This window comes from Cadophora gregata (assembly GCF_030347475.1).
Source record: "Cadophora gregata isolate MNR1 chromosome Unknown scaffold_18, whole genome shotgun sequence".
Classification (NCBI taxonomy): Eukaryota; Fungi; Ascomycota; class Leotiomycetes; order Helotiales; family Ploettnerulaceae; genus Cadophora; species Cadophora gregata.
In genome coordinates, this window is record NW_026695941.1 from 373,733 (window position 1) to 394,582 (window position 20,850).

The 20,850-nt window shown below is 46.1% G+C and overlaps 8 protein-coding genes across 8 annotated transcripts; 6 read left to right on the forward strand and 2 right to left on the reverse strand.

Moving 5' to 3' along the window:
• Positions 1 to 76: 76 nt before the first annotated feature.
• ONS95_006546 (uncharacterized protein) lies at positions 77 to 2,742 on the reverse strand. Its single transcript, XM_058500011.1, has 4 exons — positions 1,815 to 2,742; positions 1,311 to 1,769; positions 610 to 1,265; positions 77 to 557 (listed from the first exon to the last, which is right to left on the reverse strand). Exons 1-4 carry the CDS (start codon positions 1,991 to 1,993, stop codon positions 184 to 186), a joined length of 1,668 nt encoding a protein of 555 aa, XP_058349845.1. The 5' UTR covers positions 1,994 to 2,742; the 3' UTR covers positions 77 to 183.
• A 147-nt stretch (positions 2,743 to 2,889) lies between these two features.
• APL4 (clathrin associated protein complex large subunit) lies at positions 2,890 to 5,581 on the forward strand (the record flags this gene model as incomplete). Its single annotated transcript, XM_058500012.1, has 5 exons — positions 2,890 to 2,899; positions 2,948 to 3,071; positions 3,122 to 3,310; positions 3,363 to 5,442; positions 5,492 to 5,581. 5 exons carry the CDS (start codon positions 2,890 to 2,892, stop codon positions 5,579 to 5,581), a joined length of 2,493 nt encoding a protein of 830 aa, XP_058349846.1.
• A 420-nt stretch (positions 5,582 to 6,001) lies between these two features.
• On the forward strand, positions 6,002 to 8,767 carry ONS95_006548 (uncharacterized protein; the record flags this gene model as incomplete). Its single annotated transcript, XM_058500013.1, has 5 exons — positions 6,002 to 6,321; positions 6,433 to 6,688; positions 6,933 to 7,717; positions 7,770 to 8,361; positions 8,417 to 8,767. The coding sequence occupies 5 exons, from the start codon at positions 6,002 to 6,004 to the stop codon at positions 8,765 to 8,767; spliced, it is 2,304 nt and encodes a 767-aa protein (XP_058349847.1).
• A 731-nt stretch (positions 8,768 to 9,498) lies between these two features.
• ONS95_006549 (uncharacterized protein) lies at positions 9,499 to 11,361 on the forward strand (the record flags this gene model as incomplete). Its single annotated transcript, XM_058500014.1, has 5 exons — positions 9,499 to 9,672; positions 9,720 to 9,803; positions 9,852 to 10,153; positions 10,207 to 11,058; positions 11,121 to 11,361. The coding sequence occupies 5 exons, from the start codon at positions 9,499 to 9,501 to the stop codon at positions 11,350 to 11,352; spliced, it is 1,644 nt and encodes a 547-aa protein (XP_058349848.1). The 3' UTR covers positions 11,353 to 11,361.
• Positions 11,362 to 12,735: 1,374 nt separating this feature from the next.
• On the forward strand, positions 12,736 to 13,360 carry ONS95_006550 (uncharacterized protein; the record flags this gene model as incomplete). Its single annotated transcript, XM_058500015.1, has 3 exons — positions 12,736 to 12,886; positions 12,976 to 13,062; positions 13,155 to 13,360. The coding sequence occupies 3 exons, from the start codon at positions 12,736 to 12,738 to the stop codon at positions 13,358 to 13,360; spliced, it is 444 nt and encodes a 147-aa protein (XP_058349849.1).
• Positions 13,361 to 13,376: 16 nt separating this feature from the next.
• On the reverse strand, positions 13,377 to 14,259 carry ONS95_006551 (uncharacterized protein; the record flags this gene model as incomplete). Its single annotated transcript, XM_058500016.1, has 3 exons — positions 13,377 to 13,803; positions 13,865 to 13,947; positions 13,999 to 14,259. The coding sequence occupies 3 exons, from the start codon at positions 14,257 to 14,259 to the stop codon at positions 13,377 to 13,379; spliced, it is 771 nt and encodes a 256-aa protein (XP_058349850.1).
• An 866-nt stretch (positions 14,260 to 15,125) lies between these two features.
• Positions 15,126 to 16,441, forward strand: ONS95_006552 (uncharacterized protein). The gene has a single exon (XM_058500017.1). The coding sequence runs from the start codon at positions 15,454 to 15,456 to the stop codon at positions 16,288 to 16,290; it is 837 nt and encodes a 278-aa protein (XP_058349851.1). The 5' UTR covers positions 15,126 to 15,453; the 3' UTR covers positions 16,291 to 16,441.
• Positions 16,442 to 16,663: 222 nt separating this feature from the next.
• On the forward strand, positions 16,664 to 19,718 carry ONS95_006553 (uncharacterized protein). The gene is made up of 6 exons (XM_058500018.1): positions 16,664 to 17,382; positions 17,433 to 18,132; positions 18,192 to 18,401; positions 18,467 to 18,728; positions 18,800 to 19,073; positions 19,230 to 19,718. Exons 2-6 carry the CDS (start codon positions 17,907 to 17,909, stop codon positions 19,617 to 19,619), a joined length of 1,362 nt encoding a protein of 453 aa, XP_058349852.1. The 5' UTR covers positions 16,664 to 17,382; positions 17,433 to 17,906; the 3' UTR covers positions 19,620 to 19,718.
• Positions 19,719 to 20,850: the final 1,132 nt, after the last annotated feature.

Genomic DNA, 20,850 nt, shown 5'->3' on the forward strand with positions numbered 1-20,850 from the left:
TAAACTTTCACTTCGCAACCCGAACTCGTGGTAACGGAAGGGTTTCTTTCCACCCCGATTCGGGACATTACAGGATGGTTGCCGAGTAACGTTCAAAGGAGAGGCGAATCCAAATTCTATTTTCTAAGGTGTACGCATCGCACTGTGGGTATCTAAGAAGTGGCAGACCATAATGTACAAAATCTAAATAAGAACATATAGAGAACAAATCATGCTCAGCCCGAGGATCATCGAGCACCAGAAACACACATTATTGAGGACCTGCTTCCCCTTGACCCATCTCGTGCGCTGGAGCATCACGATAGGAAGCTGGCTCATCTGAGCGATGAATCCATAGCCGCGGATCTTCTTGGTGATGCATGCTAGGACAATCTCGTGGCCGATGGCGCTGATGAGGAAGGTGATGAGTGTTGCGAGGGGTCGGCCGATGTGTGGGCGGGAGGCGCTGTAGACGTGGCGGCGGAAGAAGTGGTGTACGGGGATGTTCCATTCGCGGGAGAACTCGAGCCAGTCAGTGCTGTTCCACCAGTCTGAGTAGAAGTGTCTGTCTGCGAAGCCTGGAATTCTATATCAGCTAATGTATGTAAAGAAGTAGACTGGAGTACTTACAGGTAATCTCTGCACATGCTCCGAGAATATACTCGAAGATGACGAGAAACACCAGAAGGAATGTGATCATGAAGGGGAATAGGAGCATGGAGATGGATTCCGCAAGGATGAGAGCGGTTTCCGAGAAAGAGTTGACAGTCTCGAGTCGGAGAGCTGATTCTGTCATCACAGGGAGGATGAATTCCTCCGATGTTATAGTGAGCAAGAAAATGACACCAAAGACAGCAAGGACTTTGTATCCAAGTTGAGTCCAGACAATGCCATCTGTTCGTGGATATTCCAATTCATAGCAAAGTGTAGGACAGCAAATGTAGTCCACATAGTTCCCCCAAGTCAAGTTCTTGGGATATGTGACAGAGCCCATAGGAGACGTGAGTTCTATGGCCAAGTCCTCTCGTAGACGGGCCAGTTCTGATTTCTCGTCGGCATCTTTCTGCTGTCTTTCTTCAGAAGTCGGCGTGTGGCCAGAACTTGGATATTGATACGCCGGTGCTTTCGAAGCTGTAGATGGCTCATCAAGAGCTTGTAATCGTCTCTCGGTTTCGCTCAAGTGACCATTGTAGAAAGAGTATGAATGAATTTTCATGAGCAGCACAAAGGTGTGCAGGATCAGGAACACCTGGGCCGTCCAAGTCCATTCGCGAAGGAACGGAATTCTGGTGCCGATTAGCTATGGTCGGATCCCGGAAAGGAGCACTCACGCGACCCAGATTGAGAACCAGACTGCCTGGTAAACACTTTGCACAGCCATCCCACCTCCAACCCATCCCAATCCAAGAGCCTTTCCAGTTTTGCTTCTAAACAATTTATGTAGCGGCAAACTAAGTGCAGTTGTAAGCACCATCAGTGCGTCTGCCAAAGCCAATTCCCAGACCTTGACTGTAAACAGTCCCCATATCTGCACTCTCATGGGATAACCAGTATCTTTTATGTTGCGTAGCATCGTTGTGGTAGCCATTATTGTGAGAGCTATCCAAAAGAGAATGTAGAAGCCTTGAAAGTCTCGATAATCGCTGTTGGGATCGAAGTGCGAAACTCTCGAAGCGTACTCGATGGTAGGAAACAGCCTGCGCCTCTGCTGGGCTCTGACCTGTTTGCGCGCAGAGGATATCGATTGTACAGAAGGAGGAGCATCTACTGGCACAGGCGTCGAGCGTCCACTGGAAAGATTAGCAGACGCCAGGAAAGGGACAGGGGATGCTTACCTCGTCTGGCCAGATGTATTTTCATTATTTACAATATCCTTTGGCTTGGAAACAGTAAGTAGCCGTTCTTCGCTGAGGGTCCTAAGAACGGCCGGGTGTCCTGGCTTTGTGGCCCGAGGTCGAAGGATATGGTCATGGTGGCCGTTCCCATTGCCCATGAAATCCGAGGAGGTTGACATCGTGATCGCTACAGTTGGTGTTCGGAATGCTCGGGAACTCTGTGACGAGAAGTCTTGTTGTCTAGTAGTAGGTGAATCTTTCTTGCTTAGAAAGAGAAATTAGACGAGTCGAAGTAAGTTGAAGCAACTAGGTTGTTTTGTTTTCAACGTACGTAAAGTGAGGTAAGACGGTAACTAATGGGGGGTAAAGGAAGGATGATTACGAATTCAAACCCAATTTATGGAGAGTTTGTATTCGCAAAGAAGACGAGGAAGGAAGACAGAAAAAGACGATACGAAAATGCCGAAACCGATGCCAATGGAACCAAAGCCATGCGTAAATCCTGCGTTCGGTGGTAGATGAGGCCTTGCGGTGATGATGCGAGGCTGTCCAAGTATTTATTTGGATCCAACGGAGAGGCGCGGCTCTCAAGCCACAGCCATCATCGGCGACTTTCATTGGCTGCGGGCCAAGAACTGATGGAAACCTCGAAACCCTGTTTGGCCAAGTCGGGCAGGATGCGAGCTAGCCCCTGTGAAATGCTCCCAAAATCTATATGACTTTGTAATTTACATGAAATAATATGAATGTAAGAACAAGTCAGGATCAGGAATCGGATGATGTAATCAAAGTTATATGTTGAATGTTCTCGGCGAGAATGTTGTGATATTCAGGTCCAGGTCCCTGCACCTTCTGCCTCGTTATCAAGGCGCTAAGTCCTGAGCTAAGGACGGGGAAGGCAAGACCTCCTGCGCCCGATGCATGTTTAACGACTGTGTCAACAGAGGTCGCAGCATCCAGCCAGTCCATGCCACAAAAAGTACCGTCCAGTACTCCGTACGTTCGTTTCCCATTACAGCTGCACGATTTGGTAGAGCCCGACCATCTGCCCCATCGCGGGCCTTAGACCGCCAGCATGAGCTCTTGTAAGGCTTTGGCACCCCTCCAAAGTACTCAATACTGACCAGGAATAGTAAAGCAATTCATCCGCAATGTGCGAGCATCCAAGACCATTGCAGATGAGCGTGCGGTTGTACAGAAGGAGAGCGCGGCAATTCGAGCAAGCTTCAGGGAGGAGAGTGGAGATTCCAACGTCAGGTAGGAGGATAGTTGTCAAGGACGGTGAAAGCGGCCACTGATATACGCAGGCGGAACAATGTTGCAAAGCTGCTGTATCTCTTCACCCTCGGAGAGCGGACCCATTTTGGCCAGATAGAATGTCTCAAACTCCTGGCTTCACCTCGATTTGCCGACAAGCGATTAGGTTACTTGGGCACAATGTTGCTGTTAGACGAGAATCAGGAGGTTCTTACGCTGGTCACAAATTCCCTAAAGAAGTACTTCTTACACGCCCGAATTTCAGCGAGGGGTATACTGACCAAGGCATAGTGACTTGAACCACTCCAACCAATACATCGTTGGACTTGCCCTCTGTACTCTCGGAAACATTGCTTCGGTAGAAATGTCCCGAGATCTCTTCCCCGAAATCGAAACCCTTCTTTCAACAGCGAACCCATATATCCGGAGGAAAGCTGCCCTTTGCGCCATGCGGATATGTAGGAAAGTGCCAGATCTCCAAGAACATTTCCTCGAGAAGGCAGCAACCCTGCTCTCCGATCGAAACCATGGTGTTCTGCTCTGTGGATTGACACTGGTCACAAGTCTTTGCGAGGCAGATGAGGCTGAGGGAGGAGACGAAGGCATAGTCGAGAAATTCAGACCATTCGTTGGAGGCCTGATGCGGACGCTGAAGGCGCTTTCCAGCTCAGGATATGCTCCAGAACACGATGTAACTGGCATTACCGACCCTTTCCTCCAGGTCAGAATTTTGCAGCTATTGCGAGTCTTGGGCCGCGGAGACGCACAAACGAGCGAACAGATCAACGACATTTTAGCCCAGGTTGCCACGAATACCGACTCTTCGAAGAATGTGGGGAATTCGATTCTTTATGAAGCAGTCCTTACCATTCTAGACATCGAGGCGGATTCCGGTCTTAGAGTTCTCGGTGTTAACATCCTAGGAAAGTTCCTCTCGAACCGGGATAACAATATTCGATATGTTGCGCTGAATACCCTCATAAAAGTTGTAGCGGTCGAGCCAAATGCAGTCCAGAGACATCGAAATACCATTCTCGAATGTCTACGTGATCCTGACATCAGTATCAGGAGACGAGCACTTGATTTGAGCTTTACTCTTATCAATGAAAGCAATGTTCGACTACTGATCCGAGAACTCCTGGCCTTCTTGGAAGTTGCAGACAATGAATTCAAGCCCATTATGACCAGTCAGATTGGCATTGCCGCGGATAGATTTTCTCCCAACAAGCGATGGCACGTTGACACAATGTTGAGGGTTCTTTCTCTTGCAGGAAACTACGTGAAAGAGCAAATTTTATCATCGTTCATCAGATTGATTGCAACAACCCCGGAATTGCAGACATATGCTGTACAAAAGTTGTATGCTGGTTTGAAGAAGGATATCACTCAGGAGAGTCTGACACTCGCTGGAGCGTGGTGTATTGGGGAATATGGCGATGCTCTATTGCGAGGTGGGCAGTATGAGGAAGAAGAGCTGGTGCAGGAGGTCAAACAAAACGAGGTAGTGGATCTTTTCTCAACTATCTTGAGCAGCAGCTATGCGACACAAATCGCCACGGAGTATATCGTCACATCGTTGATGAAACTGACAACTCGGTTCACGGACCCCGCACAAGTTGATAGAATCAGACGGATACTGCAAAGCAACTCGGCAAGTCTGGACGTCGAAGTTCAGCAACGAGCTGTGGAGTATGGCAATTTATTCGGCTATGATGCGATCAGGAAAGGTGTTCTGGAAAAAATGCCACCACCTCAAATCAAGGAAGAGTCCAGAGTCTTGGGCGAGGCTACTAAGAAGCCGAGCAAGGCCACCAACAGGAAGTCCAAGGTCGTCAAACCTGCGGAACAAGATCTATTGTTCGACCTTATGGGAGATGGTAGCGCGCCTACGGATCTGGGGACGAATGGCTCCCAAAACAACGCTGACCTATTAGCCGATATTCTTGGCGGAAGTAACTCACCCCCTTCCACTTCACCAGCACCTCAACAATCAAACATGAGTTCCATCATGGACCTCTTCGACAACTCTGGCCCATCAAACTCCCCCGCTCCTGCTGCACCTACATCTAATGATCTCTTCTCCGGCATGTCATCCCCTCCACCACAACCAGCACCTGCAAGCATCCCAGCACACCCATGTTACGACAAAAACGATCTGAATATTACGTTACAACTACAACGTAACGCGGAAGGTACGATCCAGGTAATGGCACGGTTCAGGAATACGTCAATGCATCAGTCCGTTTCGAATGTTGCTTTGCAAGCCGCAGTACCAAAGACCCAAAAGTTGCAATTGAATGCGATGTCGAATGCTGAACTAGCGCCGGGATCAGAAGCGACTCAGACAATGAGAATAACTGGTAGTAAAGGAGTAAGTAAAACCAAACACTGTTCATACGTTCCTGCGCTAACAAGTCTAGCCTCCACTGCGCTTGCGATTAAAGATTGCGTACATGCATCCATCTTCGGGACAGGTCACAGATCAGGTGGACTGGTCAGAACCAAGATAATGAGGATGTCAATTAGCATAGCCTCGAATATTTACAAAATGGAAGAAAGTTCAATGCAGCCAGTTCGTTGTATCTGTGCTCGCTTGAGATTAGCTTGTTTCCAAACCGCTGGTAAGCTAACCATATCAATACCAGCGTAATGCAACTCTATGGTTCAAATGGGCGCTAGTCGTCATTTTGAGATATCTAATCGGATAGAAGAAGTAAGTAAGGTCAGTCGGCTCCTAGGCCGACCTGCTACCTTCTTAGAATCTGGACTAGATATCAGTCCTATTTGACAATTTTCCCCCTTTTACACTACAGACACTCTTCCATTATTTTCACACTCAAACTCAAACCCATACCCTTCGAATTATTCCTGCTTATGCCAACGCACTCTACTCATAAATTCTCTGTATTCATCTCAAGCACATCATCAAGATGCGTATCTATATGACTGCCATGTTGGCGGAACTCATTCTAGCTTATTGCGCTAGGGCAGTACATTCGGAATTCCTACGCACGAATAGCACTTTCTACTCTAACACAACCATTGTCGGAAACACGACAACTACGTTGCCGTTCATGAACACGACGGGAGTGTTTTGCAAACGAGATGGAACATCTTGCAATCCTAAATCGCAGACACCACAGGTCAATATTACCGGGAACTGGAACGACCTTGACCAGCCTGAGATCGAGGATATTGATTACTTCCGTTTCTCGTCGAAGAATATTATTCTTTCTAGAGCTGATGACTGGTATGTGGATTTCCCAGGCTGAAAATTCCCATATTACGAAGTCATTCCCCGACATGAAATACCCTCCCTCAAATGACTTCCCGAATTCAAGCTAACTCCTCTCTACTACAGGTACGCAGCATGGACAGTCGCGCGCCAGAACGACACAGACTGGGCCGAACTCGGCGAGTGGAAGCTCTTCGCCAAAGACTTCGCTCAGACGTATAACTTCGAGTGCGATTTGACGTTTGGGGCTTGCGTCAATTATCCTTCTTTGGGTGATCTGCAGAGGATGTGGCCCGGTGCGGAGAATAGACCGCTTGTGAGGAGGATATTCTTTACGTTTAATAGGTTTGCGATTGCGCATGGTTATGTGAGGGCTATTGATGTGAGTGATGTTTTTCCTATTCTCCCTTTTGGACTCTGTCCCTGGCATTGTTTCAATGTCGTGAACTATATACAGTGCTTTGAGAGAGGGTATTTACAAGTGTTACACATCGTGCAGTCATCAACACGTTCCTTAAGGATGGACTAAAGATGACTTCTCTTGTGTACGATCTATTGGAGCTCAGAGTCTCGCTACTTCAAGGGACATGCGATGGTTTTGAGAACGTCACTAATTCGATATGCAGGAGGCATATGACCGCACGCACACCTACCTTATTGGTATGGTCCCTGAGATCATCTCAACCTTTACTTTGCAGGTATATCCCGCGAAGAAATTAAAGTGCGATCAACTACATACTTTCGTCAGTATGATGGTCAACATTGGAATCCAACTGGCGCAAGTGGTTCTAGTCGGCTTCCTTGGCCCTGAGATGGGTGTCCTTTCCGTGGAAGTGCGAGCTGCCATGGAAGAATTAGCTGCCCTTGAAGTCAATGTTGCCAAAACTGTGGAGCAAACGATGGTCAGTACAATGACTTCAAGAATGCAAGAATTGAAGAAGACCATCAGCGACGCCCAGAAGAATGTTGGAAAACTGAATTGGCTGACCACTCTTGGGCCACTTGACCAGCGTGTCAAAAATACTCAAATCCCACGCAACTTCATGTGGAGCAATGTTCTTATGTTCAACTTCGGCTACATGGAAATGATGGCTTACAACGACCTGAAAAAGGTTTACAATTTCAATAACCAGTTCATCGGGCCTGGAATTGGACATGGAACCATGTGCTCTGAGTTTGAAGGAGACTTTGTCGATAACAATGCTGGGAACAGAGACAACTTGGTTGCTCGGCTGAGTAGCGTCTTTGAGTCCAGTCGGAAGCAAAGACAAGCTATGTTCAAAGCACTCTATCAAGGCTACATTATGGCACCGGGAGAACCATCCGCTACAGCCATGTGGCTGAAATCTCGCGACTGGACTGGGCCAGGCTCAGTATTGGAGGAAATGAGAGATATTTCGGAATTGGAAGAGTAAGTGTCTCTTTGTTCGACTGCTACAAGTGCCGTGCTGACTCGTCTACAGAGAAGTTAAGATGACGGTCATAAAAAGCCTGATCACAGATACGCTCACTTCAGACTTCAACTACATCAAGTGTGGCTACAAGGACGATGCAGCAGCCCATTGCGAGAAGGCGAAAGACGCAACCAAAGGACAAGACTTATCAGTTTTCTGTCCACACGCCGATACCGATCCGCAATTCATGTGCGACTCCAGAAGGTGGTACTTCTCCGACCTCCATCAGCACGATATCCCAATGGTGGCAGCTAAGAAGTTCGAAACATTTGCTGGAAATCGATTCAATTTCACGCGACAGAAATTTCTCATGGAATCCTTCCGCAATTACGAGCTCTACACCCATGCCAAGCCTACGGACTATGGCGGATGGGGCTACGGAAACTCAACTAGTAAAGGAATCGGATTCAATCTTCCAGTATGTGTGAGCGCCAAACCGAGGTTCTTCGAAAGGAAAGGTTATCCATCGATCTGTGGAGACTGGCATGCTAGCGAGACGGAAAGTTTTATTGGGGCTATGAATGCCGGGGTCAACTCTACTATCTACAAGTACAGGAAAGATAGCATGCCAATGTATCTGTACACTGAAGTCATTCCGCAGGTAAGATCATCACGCCATCATTTGTCCCAACAACATTTACTGACAACCACGTCAGGCTCTCGATTCCTTTCAACCACTAACCCGCTATCTCGGTCTGTGCGCTAATTCTCTTCGTTTCCCGAACGTGGGCGAGACGCCTGGAGTAGCAGTCAACTGGCTCAAGATCCAACTGAGTAAGGACAAGGATTGCGAGCTGGTACAAAATGGGACCAGGAATCTGGTGGACGAAGAAGCTGCAAATCGCTGGTTCTGTACTAATGCTGGAGGACATACGATCTTCAAGCGGGAAAAGCCTTATGTCGACTCGCCCCATGCTAAGTATATGAAGAGTCACAAGAGGAGGTGTAAGAGTTGGTTGAAGAATCATGGAACGTATGCCAAGAATCAGACTGCGCCAGGGAGATAGTTGTGGAATGTTGCTTGAAGGAATTGATGATAATATGCGTATGAATGAGATATGAAGGAATGGACCGGTAAATTGGGCTTATTTGTGTCTATTCTTAGCCTTTTTAAAAATCCAAGATGCTTCCAGGCTTGTACTGTCTATCATTTTTCTGCACTTTCTTTCAGTCACATCGAATGCCTACTTACTGCATAGACGTTGTGCCCAAGACTTTCGGCGCCGAGGCGTGGTGCTCGCATGCCACACCACCAGCATGCTTTCGCTAAAACCCGCAGCCGAAGGATCACAACATCACAACACCAGCCTCCAAGCACACAAGGCGCTAAGAGTCTTGGACATAATGTAAGCTTACCTCCTGCCACTATGCCGCTAAATCATATCTCCAAGAGGAAATCCGCCAATATTACCTTAAGCCCGATTCCCCAATCGGGTCACTTGTTGCGCGATGTCAACATCTCGTGGCGGAACTGACGATCACCTCGCAAACTCATGGCTCTGAATGGCGGGGATATATTTTGGGGAGACACAAAGTAGATATTTGACAGCTGCGGATACTTGCAGCATGTGGATATATGCTGCTATGACGGGTGGATTCACTTGGCGGTGAAGTTTACGTCGGTATTGCATTATGTGGGTGGGATTTGGTGAATACAAATATGTGAAAAATTTCTCCCGCTTCTTAACTTTTGAAATTCTACACCACAGTATACTAAAGGTTTAACTATCCACAAATCATGGGGTTCGCCTTCGCATGCGCACTTGCTGCCTTGGTATTAACTACGATTGCAACGCCGTCTACGAACCCGAATTGGCAGATCGGTCAGAAAGTGCAGACTTCAAGTGGGATTGTGGAAGGACATGCCGCAGACAAGACGCCTTCTGTTTCAGAGTACTTAGGGATTCCATACGTTCGTGATATTACAAAATATCCGTTCAAAGACTAATCAACGCGTAGGCAAAACCTCCAGTCGGAGATCTGAGATGGGCTGCGCCGGAAGCACTTGACAGTCCTGACGCGACGATCAATGGAAGCAACTTTGTAAGTTGTCGGGACCTTCGAAATTCTTCACCAATGCTGACACAGTAGGGTTTCTCATGTCCTTCGAATGGAGGAGCATCTTTTGCAGCAGTGGTTGCTAATGCTTCCAACCTCAATCTCGCTCCGTCTGCACTCCAAGTCTTGGACGAAATGATAGGACAAACTGGCGACATATTCAACGAAGACTGTCTTACCCTCAACATATGGACGAAACCGCAGTCTGAAGAGAAGAAGAAGGCGGTTCTTCTGTGGATACATGGTGGAGAGTATGTGTCTGGCTCGTCGAATATTGTTGCTCACAACGGAAAGCACCTCGCAGATTCACAGGATATCATTGTGGTGTCGATCAAGTAAGAATAAAACACATCCTAATTCTATGCACTTAACTGACGGTTTTCAACAGCTACCGCCTCAACATCTTCGGCTTCCCAGGAAATCCCCACAGCATCAACAACCTCGGCCTTCTCGACCAACGACTCGCAGTCGAATGGACTCGGGACAATATCGAAGCCTTCGGAGGAGATCCAAGACGTATAATTCTCGTCGGAGAGTCTTCAGGTGCAGGCTCAGTAGACTTCTACTCCTTTGCATGGACCCACGACCCGATCGTCAACGGCTTCATCGCACAATCTGGGGTTGCCAACCCAGCAACTCCAGACGTATCAGCAGAAAACTGGGCCGCAGCAGCTACACTCCTCGGATGCTCTTCCACAAACTCTACAAACAGCACTGTTCTCTCTTGTATGCGTTCTCGGAACCAGACATCGATCCTCAGGGCTATTTCGACTCTGCTAAACTTCGGGCCAACAGTCGACAACATCGTCGCATTCCCCGATAACCTCGAACGCGCAGCAGCAGGAAAGGTAATACGTAAACCATTCCTAATCGGCAATAACGACAACGAAGCCGGCCTATTCCAAGTCACATTCGGCGCTCGCGGTATCACCTATTCTCCCAGCTACTGGAAACTACAAAACCAATTCGCTTTCAACTGCGGGATATCCGTCCGCGCAAAAGTCGCGGCTCGCAAAGTGCCGACCTGGAGATACCACTACTTTGGATACTTCCCAAACCTAGCGTTGTCCACGTCACCGCCGTCCGGAGCGTGGCATGGTTCGGAGATTCCAATGGTCTTTGGAACGGATCTGGATGTGCAGAATATCACGGGTAGAACTACCGAGCAGCAAATAATTGGGGAGTATATACAGGGTGCTTGGGCGGAGTTTGTGAAGGATCCTAAGAAGGGGTTGAAAGAGTTCGTATCCCTACGCCCTTCCTCAGTATATAATTGTTGATGCTGACTGAACTCTCATCCAGGTACGGATGGCCTAGATATAATCCCAAATCGAGAACTCTTGTAAGATTAGGATATCAGAACCTGACAGGCGCGAATCTTGGATCTCCTGCAGATTACGATATCAGTTGTCCATGGGCGTTCCCCCTGGGAAATGTACTGTTGTATTCGAATTCTTCACAGACGGCTATTGATGTTATAGCGGGGTTGACTCGGCAAGAAGCTGAGCAGGTGTTGGATTTGTTTGATGTTTGAAAGGGATACTTGTGGGGTTACGCTGTTGAATTAACTTGATAGAAAACAAAAGGAATAAGAAATGTTTATATTAGTACCATGAAACCATGCTTCACACGCATATTCACACCAGATTAACTCAAGTCCAGAAAATAAATTGAGATCTTACGCTTCTATATCTTCAGCAGAGGGTACAGCGATCGCCTCCAGGACCATCACAGCACCCGAAGTTTGCAGTCCAGCATCGCCAGCATTCATTAGAACCCCCGCCACGCATGCGGATTATCTGATTGGAAGTGACTTTCATGCCTTCAACAGGCTTCTGCAACAAAGCATCAGATTAGTGGTTTCTTTTAAAGTGTGAAACAGAAGCGTTCTCAAGAATAACTCCTTCTTAGGCTTTTGTTACATCTGCTTCCGCTTGAAAAGTATGGATTCTGGAAGAGTGAAGTGAGTTGGACTTACAGGCTGACAGGCCGTGATGGTATTGCCTGTATCAGGGCAAGATGCCGACATCGGCTTTGGAGCTGCAGGTACCGTTGTGACGAGCGGATGCATTTCGAGAAGGACTTTCTGAACAGGTGATATGATAGCTGGATTTAATTTGTAGTTTCTGGAGTATGGGAAGGTCGTGTAGTGGAGATATGTATTCACGAATAGGCGTTGTTAAGAGGAAGTGATTCAGTTATGGGTATATCAACGTCACTTTGACTCATGAACAATTTGCCGGATTCACGTTGGCACTTCTTTGCAAGATTCTTTTTGTGGGCTACTTTTAAGTCCAATCACCACACTGACAAGGACTGATAAGAAAGGAGTTTGCTACATGTGCTTGTCGGCAGATTCTGAGTAGACAATCCTTCACCTTCATACTGGCCGTGAAAACCGCCGAATATAGTGAGACTGCAAGCTGCAGAAAACATTTCGTATATTCAAGTTGCATAGCACGGACAGTAATTAAGCGAGTCTAAACACTGTACAGCACGACCAGGAATTGATGAATCTAAGGCAAAGGGTGGGATTATCTTGTAAGCAATATCTGTATACATATACAATTTTGATGATCGAAAGATGATGCAATAGATGTCAAAGGAAGATTTTGGGAGATTTCTGTCGTATCCAGGTATGGTTGTTACTGTGGATCCCTGCGATTCGTCGGCAAGACTCCGGCACGCTTGATTTCTGTCACCCCTCCTTGTGGACAAATTCACGACCATGAAACGTGAACGACTGTTGATTGTCGCGCACCTCTCAAAATTTCTCCCAAGCAATTCTCCTTCAAACGGATCTTCCCATCGTACCATCCTCTCATTCTGGAGCCAAGACCTGTCAACTGGTAAACACATCCAGAAAATCTACCCCGCTCAACCTGAAAACGATCTTCCATCCAGCGGCAACGTCAACATGGTACTCAAAGGCATCTCACCCCTCATTTCCCCATCTCTTCTGAAGATATTGGCGGAAATGGGACATGGCGATGAGATCGTCCTTGCGGATGCACATTTCCCGAGCCATTCGATTTGCGGACCAAATGTGCAGGTGGTGAGAGCCGATGGTGAGTCCGGCACCCACCAATATGAGAGATATATTGGTAGTCTATGAGATGGAAGGTCGTAAGTACTCGAAGTGCTAAACTCAAGACAGGCATCTCAGCATCCGCGCTTCTCGCTGCAATCATTCCACTATTCGAGCTCGACACTTATGGCGAGGTACCGGTTATGATGATGGAAGGTACATTTGTCTTTCCTTCTCATTCTCCTCACCCTTAACTCTATATTATTCTCACTTTTGAATCCTCATTCACTAATAAATGAACGCATCAGTCGTACCTGGCGACACGTCGGACCCCGAAGTCGAAGTCTCGTTCAAAGCAAGCTTAGCAGCAGGCTACACAGGCGAGATCCTCAAGATCGAGCGCTTTGCATTTTACGAGCGAGTCAACCAGAAAGCATTTGCGATCGTGGTCACAGGAGAAACGAGGAAATATGGGAACGTGATTTTGAAGAAGGGCGTTACGCCTATTGCGTAGGTAGGGATGGAAATCGCTACGCACACCAGATGTTTTGACGCACCCAGTCACTCATAGTTCCAAGATTGGTGTATAGAATGGGCACTCCTTTGAGACCGCACCCACCACCAGAGTGAACCGTACCCATCACTTCGCCCGTCTCCGCATCCCAGATTGGCCCACCAGAGTCATTCGGACAGCTGCCTTTTCCTTCCTCTCCACCCGCGCAGATCTCGTTGGCAGTGGCCTGGCCGTAAATACTGCAATCCTGTCTAGCAGCAACTGGGACGTTGACCCATCTCAAATCAGCAGATCCCTCCACTGTCTGGTCTTCAGCTGTGTTACCCCAGCCCGCCGTGGTTGCGCTCAACCCAACAACTGGGTCATAGCCTTGAGAGACGATTCGGGCATAACTGATTGTGTCTGAAGACTCAATGGGAGTCCCTAAATGCCAAAGTGCAATGCTATACGCAGGACATGGTATCAGTATATGTTTACAAACATTGAGGAGTCGAGGAAACTTACTCAAACTGGCCGTTTGTGGGTCTGTATGACGGATGAAGCTTGATTGCTGTGACGTTTGAGACAGTGCCTCCAGAGTGCCAGTTCTGGCGCAAGTCAGTTCATATTTCATGTTCCCCAGCTCAGGGCGTACTTACCATAGAGCCTGCACGGATCGTAACGTTTGCAGGAGGAATATTGACCGAGCAGTGGCCAGCGGTAAGGACAGTGTAGGCGTTAAGTAAGGTAGCACCACACCATTGATTGCCATTGAGTTGAGGTGCAACGAGGAAGGGAAATTCTCCTGGCCTGGCGAGATTACCACCCGCAACTCGAGAATAAATCTTGCTGGATGCTGGCGCTGCAAGATTAAATGGCGCAAATGCTATTGCCATCAATAATGCATAATTGAACGTCATTTTGGATGAAGAAGGTTTCTTTAATTATTCGGTGTGCTGGAGGAATATAGATGTACTGTCCTCTTGTGACCTTTGAGATAAGCAAGAACCAACGACGATACCAGAGGAATGATCCTGCTGGATCTGATGCTAATTATATAGACTCTGGAGAGAGCTAAGGATACGAGTAAATATGGAGACGCAATCACAAATATGGACATCGCTTAATTTCCATCCCCTCGTCGCATCAAGGTACAGGCCTGTCTAAAGCTTGGCATGGCCCATATAAAAGACATCACAAGCTTTTCTGTTTCTATTTTTGTAAAATAAAGGAGGTCTTGGCACGTGGAGTCGATCCACTCCATGAGGTGTGTCAGTCCATTGAGGGAAAGGAGAAAATCACTCACAGGATATCAGACCAACCAGACGAGGAAGATAATATCCAAAAACCATATATCTCAACAGAATGCTTATTTTCATCACAGAGAGCGTGGAACTCTGAGGCAAAAATATTTGAAAGTTAAATCGGAGCAGAGGGAAATACATATGACCGTGAATCTCTCACCAAGCTTCTCCACGCGCTCGGTTGGAATAGCTGTTGGGCGGAGAAAAAGGTGGCCGATTGAGACATGCAGTTATTCTACTACAAATCCTCACAACAATTCCAACAACAGATGTAATAAAATAATACTAAGACATAGAAATGTCCAATAGCTATTTCTAAACTTGCCTAAAGACGGTGTTCCTTTTGCATAGCTTTGGATATGCATAGTGTATTCAATCAATTGGTTTTGTGTTTTAACTGTGCCTTAATCGGCTATATAAATCTTTGCCCAACAGAATAAGTAGAATTTGGAACTGTTATATCGAGCTAAATATACATTAAGCTGATAAATACGACCATAGGCTGGGAGGAATGGGCAATCTCTTCTGTCTACCGTACAGTGACAATTGAATACCCCCACATTCTCCTAGGTCCTGAGAACTGAGCCCAACTACTCAACTGATCATTGACGCTGTCTCGGACTTCTGGAGCCGGCAGGCTGCTGTTTGTTGTTTGGTAGCGAGAGAAAGATTAGCCCACATCGCTGCAAGTAGTGTGTCGTGAGACGTCATGCTTTTCGAGCCACCTGATTTTAAAGCTTCGTGCTCTCCTAAACTCTTTCCCTTTTACATGTATGTCACTTTCCAAATTCCACTTCGACTTTCCATATTATGACTTCGAACATGGCCAATTCGAACATGACCACCTCGAACATGGCGCATCAATCCGAGGATTTGCCGGGGTTTAGAACTTGGTTTCCGATCATGATGGGCTTGTTTGGCCTCATAATGTTCGGAGGTTTCGGTGTCATGATTTATTTCGAAAGAAGGAAAACTAAGCGACGCCGACTCAAAAACCTGCGAGAGGGCAAATGGGTCCGCAAATCACTCGAAGGATGGTTTTCTGACCCGGAGACTACCATGGCAAGACTCACCTCCCGACAGCCTGGTCATGAACGGACCCTCGATGCAAATAAAATTTCAGATTTCTACGCAACTACCCAGGACTTCCTGGTGGAATTCTTTGCCTTGGCAAAAGAACAGAAAGATGAGGAATGCATTTACATGGAGATGGGAACACCTTGGTGCAGGCAATTACGACATATTCTATATCTTCGAAAGCAAGCATTAGCAAAGGTATCAGAAGAAATAAGTAATATGCCGATGAGGGGGGAGAGATTTATGGCGGTGAGAGACTTGTACTGGGAACATAAATACCTGCAAAACCATATCAAGGACTTCTGGTCCAATGGTTGGCCTGATCACCCCTTGGAGTACCCTACGGAGGAAAAGTATGGATCATTTTGGGTCGACGCCGAAAGTGAGTTGGAGGATTTATCAAGGAAATCTATTGAGCGTGTGTTTGAAGCAGCTTCGAAAGATTGGGCGGAGAGGAGCGCTCGGAGAGGCAAGAGATTCTGGAAGTTTACAAGTCTTCTGGGCTACAGTGTTGGCTATTTCAAAGTAGGTCGAGCAATAGAGGCTCAAAGCAGAGAGTTGGACGATTGAAGCTGGTTTCCTTCCGCTGGTGAGGACTTAGCCACAAAAGTTACCATTCATTTGAGTATGTTCAGCTTCGATTGGAAAGCGTATGTTGCGTTACTTCAACTTCTTCAAGGTGTGCATACAATAATATTCACAATAAAAGAAATCCCAAACCGCTTTAAGACATTAGCTTTGATGGATAAGTGCAAAATGTACTCGATTCAATTATAAGTCCCCAGTCCGTCCCAGGACTTCAAAAGCAGCAGTATTTAGATACACAGATAAGACTTTGCCTTCCACATACGACCATAGGCTGGTGAGAAATGGGCAATCTTTTCTGTCTACTATACAACGGGCTTATGAATGAACATTTTTTCTTCTAGATTCTAAGATCTCGGCTAGTAATACACGTAAATTTATATCAGTTTCTGATACACCTAGGACCGAGATCTCGGTCCCAATCACTAAGGTATATATATTTACACTATTTACAATACACTACAGAAGGTCAGGTTTATTATTACGAAGATTGAGATCGAATACTCTCCGTCCATACAATTCTCCGCAATGCAAATTCTATGCTTCGGAACCATCAACTTTCCGTCTCCAAACTCCTGTCTCCTACTCTTGGAATTTCTCAGTTCACTCCTTCTTCTCTGCTACTTTACTCCTACGTCCGCGACTCCACCAATCTTCCGATTCCTATCACATAATATCTAGACTTGCACCACTCCAAACCTTTACTCTAACCGCTAGCAGATCAGAGATCTGAAGACGAATCTGTACTGAACAATGGCAATTTAGAATAAGGTAAGTTCCCCGCCTCGGCAGCCAATCGAATGCGACAGACACACTCTGCATGGTATTATATTATAACCGGACGTCGGGTGATGCGCCTTAACGTATGGGTTGGTACCGGCTATATCAGCTCACCAGTCTGACAGCGCTAGGCAGCGGCCTTTCCCCAACCCAACCCAACCACTTTACATACTCCGGAGTAAGCACCTGTGGACATTGGACAACCAAGACCGGTGAACCTCCCCCCCCTCCATCCCCTTCTCCGCATCTCGCGTCTTGCATCTTGTCAACTAACCTACGCCGTACCGGCCACTTGGCGTAAGCTTCTCTCCGGACAAGCTCACAATTAATAAATTAATTCTTCCCAGATTCCCTACCTACTTTGAGACAAAGGGGGGGAAGAGAGGGGAAGAGAGCGGGGGACCTCTGAAAATAAGCTCAGATGTCGTATGTGGAATATTTACCACATGTACCAAGTATGATGAACACGAATCGATGACGGAGAAACACCGTACATTACCCAAAGGAGATACCCGAGCTGTGCTTGATCTTTGTTGTTCGAAATCCCTAGATATTGTAGGAATCGCCTCAAACAGCCTGAATGTAATTTGAACACAATGAACCACCAAATGGGACTGGGGCCAAGCCACCTGCCTAGCTAGTATAGAAGACTGCTGAGAGCCACCTCGTTCGTAGGATCACCCAGGCACTGTTATTCTCTTCGTTCCGTTACTCTTCTCCGTCGAATTGGCCATCAGGACGAGACGAGTTTAGAGGAAGAAACAGCAAATCCACCTCACCTCTACCTGCTGGGCAAGCCTACGCTTTGCCTACGCTTGAACATGGCACCAGTCACTGCTGTTGCAGACCTCGCTCCTCATCTGAGGGGCGTGTCAGATCCTATCGTCACTCAGATAGCCGCTGAAGACAAGGTCAAATGGTTCAAGAAGCCCAAGTTGCGGATGATGTACCTAACCCTGTTTGTATGCTGTATGGGCATCGAGATGACCTCGGGCTTCGACTCGCAGCTCATGAACACATTACAGTACTCCGACACCTGGTATCTCTGTACGAGCTCTACATGTAGACTTTCGAGATAGACCATATAGCTAATAGCTTGTCCGCAGACTTCGGTGATACCATCAACCCCAAAACCGGTAAAAAGGCTCTAACCCCTGGAATGTTGGGATTCATGAATTCGTGCTACCAGATTGGTTCTATCATTGGGATCCCCATTGCTCCTTATATCAACAATCGATGGGGGAGACGCTGGCCTATAATGGGTGGTTCTTTGTGTATGGTTGTGGGTGCATTGCTCCAAGGCTTCGCGCAGAATAGTAAGTGTCTGACCTTGGCGAAGATCAAGGACGGGATTTAGGTTGGATGTTGCTAACTTCTGAAGTCGGGATGTATATCTTTGCACGAATGGTACTTGGTTTTGGTATTATTTTCTGCATCATTTCCGGTTCTTCCTTGATTGGAGAGCTCGGTCATCCTAAGGATCGTGCAACCTTAACATCTCTCTTCAACTCTTCCTATTTTCTCGGAGCGATCGTTGCATCGGTCATTACTATCAAAACTGTCGACATTCCCGGTAACTGGAGTTGGCGCGTTCCTTCTCTCTTGCAGATGTGCCCCTCACTTCTACAGATATCGACAGTTTTGTAAGTACCCAGCAGGGATTCAATGCTAAATCTGATGTCCATATTCAATACTGACCTGATAATCACTGCAGCTTGCTTCCAGAGAGCCCGAGATGGCTTGTAAGCAAAGATAGACACGAAGAAGCGCGTGCTATCTTGATTAAATACCATGCCGAAGGTGACGAAGACTCGGTCCTTGTAAAAGCAGAGATGGCTCAGATCGGCTCAACTATCAAGATCGAGATGGACAACTCGAAACAGTCCTGGATGAATATGGTCTCGACTCCAGGTATGCGCCGTCGTACATACGTTGCCATATTCCTTGGACTATGTACTCAGACATCCGGTAATTCACTGTTGTCCTATGTAAGTGTCACCGTCTCGCTGCAAATATTCAACTTCGTACTCTCACCTAAGCAGAGTATCTTATTACTCCTATGAAATTATACTATAGTTGTCTTCTTAATCCTTGGCTCCCCAAAACATAAAAGAATATTGCTGACTTCATGATTCCACACACAGTACACCAATATCTTGTACCCCCTCATGGGTTACACTACCGGATTTGCCAAAACAAGAATCAACGTTGCCAACCAAGTATGGGGTTTCGTCACTGCCACGGTTTTTGCATCGTTCATCGTGGCGAGGTTCAAGCGTCGAGTAATGTTTCTCACGGCCATTACAGGCATGTTGCTGGTTTTTATAGCAATGACGGTGTCTTTCTATGTCCTTAACGATGCGAAGCTCCACCACGTCAAAAACCATGGCGCTCAAATCTCAGCTTTGTTCTGGTATTTCTCCTATAACGTTCCTTATAACCTCGGCGACAATGCTTTGGTCTACAGTAAGTCTCCAATTCTCTTTATGACCCAGCTTCAGAGTGGCCGATCAGTCAGCCGGCTTTTAAGCTAATCAGTCAGCTGGGAAAAAAACGTCAGCTAGTTAGCTCGAATATATTTGTAAGCTAGTTAGCTAGAATATAGCTAGCTTATAAGCTAGCTTATAAGCTGGTCCTTATATTTTTAATGATTTTAGAGTAAGGTTCTAAGTACTTAGTATAGCGATTTAATGCTATACTTACTGAAAATAGAAGTCTTAGAGCAGGAAAACTATTTCCGATTAGCTGTATTAGGCGGTCTAGCACGGCAGAATAATCAAAGCTCGTCTTAAGGCTATCTATATTATATAGTAACTCTCTAATTCCATCTGAATTAACGCTATAAACATGTCTCGATCGATTACGCCTTTTGATATTAAGAATATATTACGAACCCCTTAGCGCTGCGGTTCAGTTGGCACTTATATGCTAATAGTACTATCAGTGGTACTATGGGGGTATTAGTACTAACGAAGGAGCGGTACTATTAATAGAGTAGTACTAACTAGGGAATAATATAGGATAGCGAGTAGTACCGCTATATACTTATACTTAGTAGTAATAGTTACCTAGATTATAGTAGATAATAGGTCACGTGATAGATCCCTAGATCCCTAGATCCTTTTATAAGGGAACAGATCTAAGGATCTAAGGATCTAGTATCTTAAGGGATCTAAGAAGAACGAAGGTTCTATATAAGACTAGTATATCTGCTATTAGATAGGAGCTTCGTGCTTAACTTCAAATAGTATTCTAATACTTAGTAACTATCTTCTGTCTATATAATATACTTACCTCTTAATTATTAGAGATTAACTATAGCCTTTTGTATTTATAGCGAGTAAATACCGGACTGTTATACTTTAAGCACCTTCTTATTAGAGGTACTAACTTATAAAGATAATATATCCTCTGTTAAAAGATCGTTAAATAACTACTCGGCTCTCACTAAGGTCTTTAACCTAAAGAATATACCTAAGATCGCTACTTTAGATCTCTACTATAGAGACTGATCTAAGCTTAGAGTATACTTTACTTAGGTTAAGCTCTATACGGGCTTTAATAGTTACTAGTTCGCTATAGAGACTAATAAAGTCCTTTAAGCTTTATCCTTTCTCTAGGGATCTACCTTTAATTAAATCGAGATCTTTCTCTTAAACTATATTTAGAACTAGACTAAGAATAGGAGAGTATCTATAGTAATAACTAAGGAATCCTAGAAGATCTTTATAACTTTTAAGGGTTTTAAGTATAGGATTAACCGTA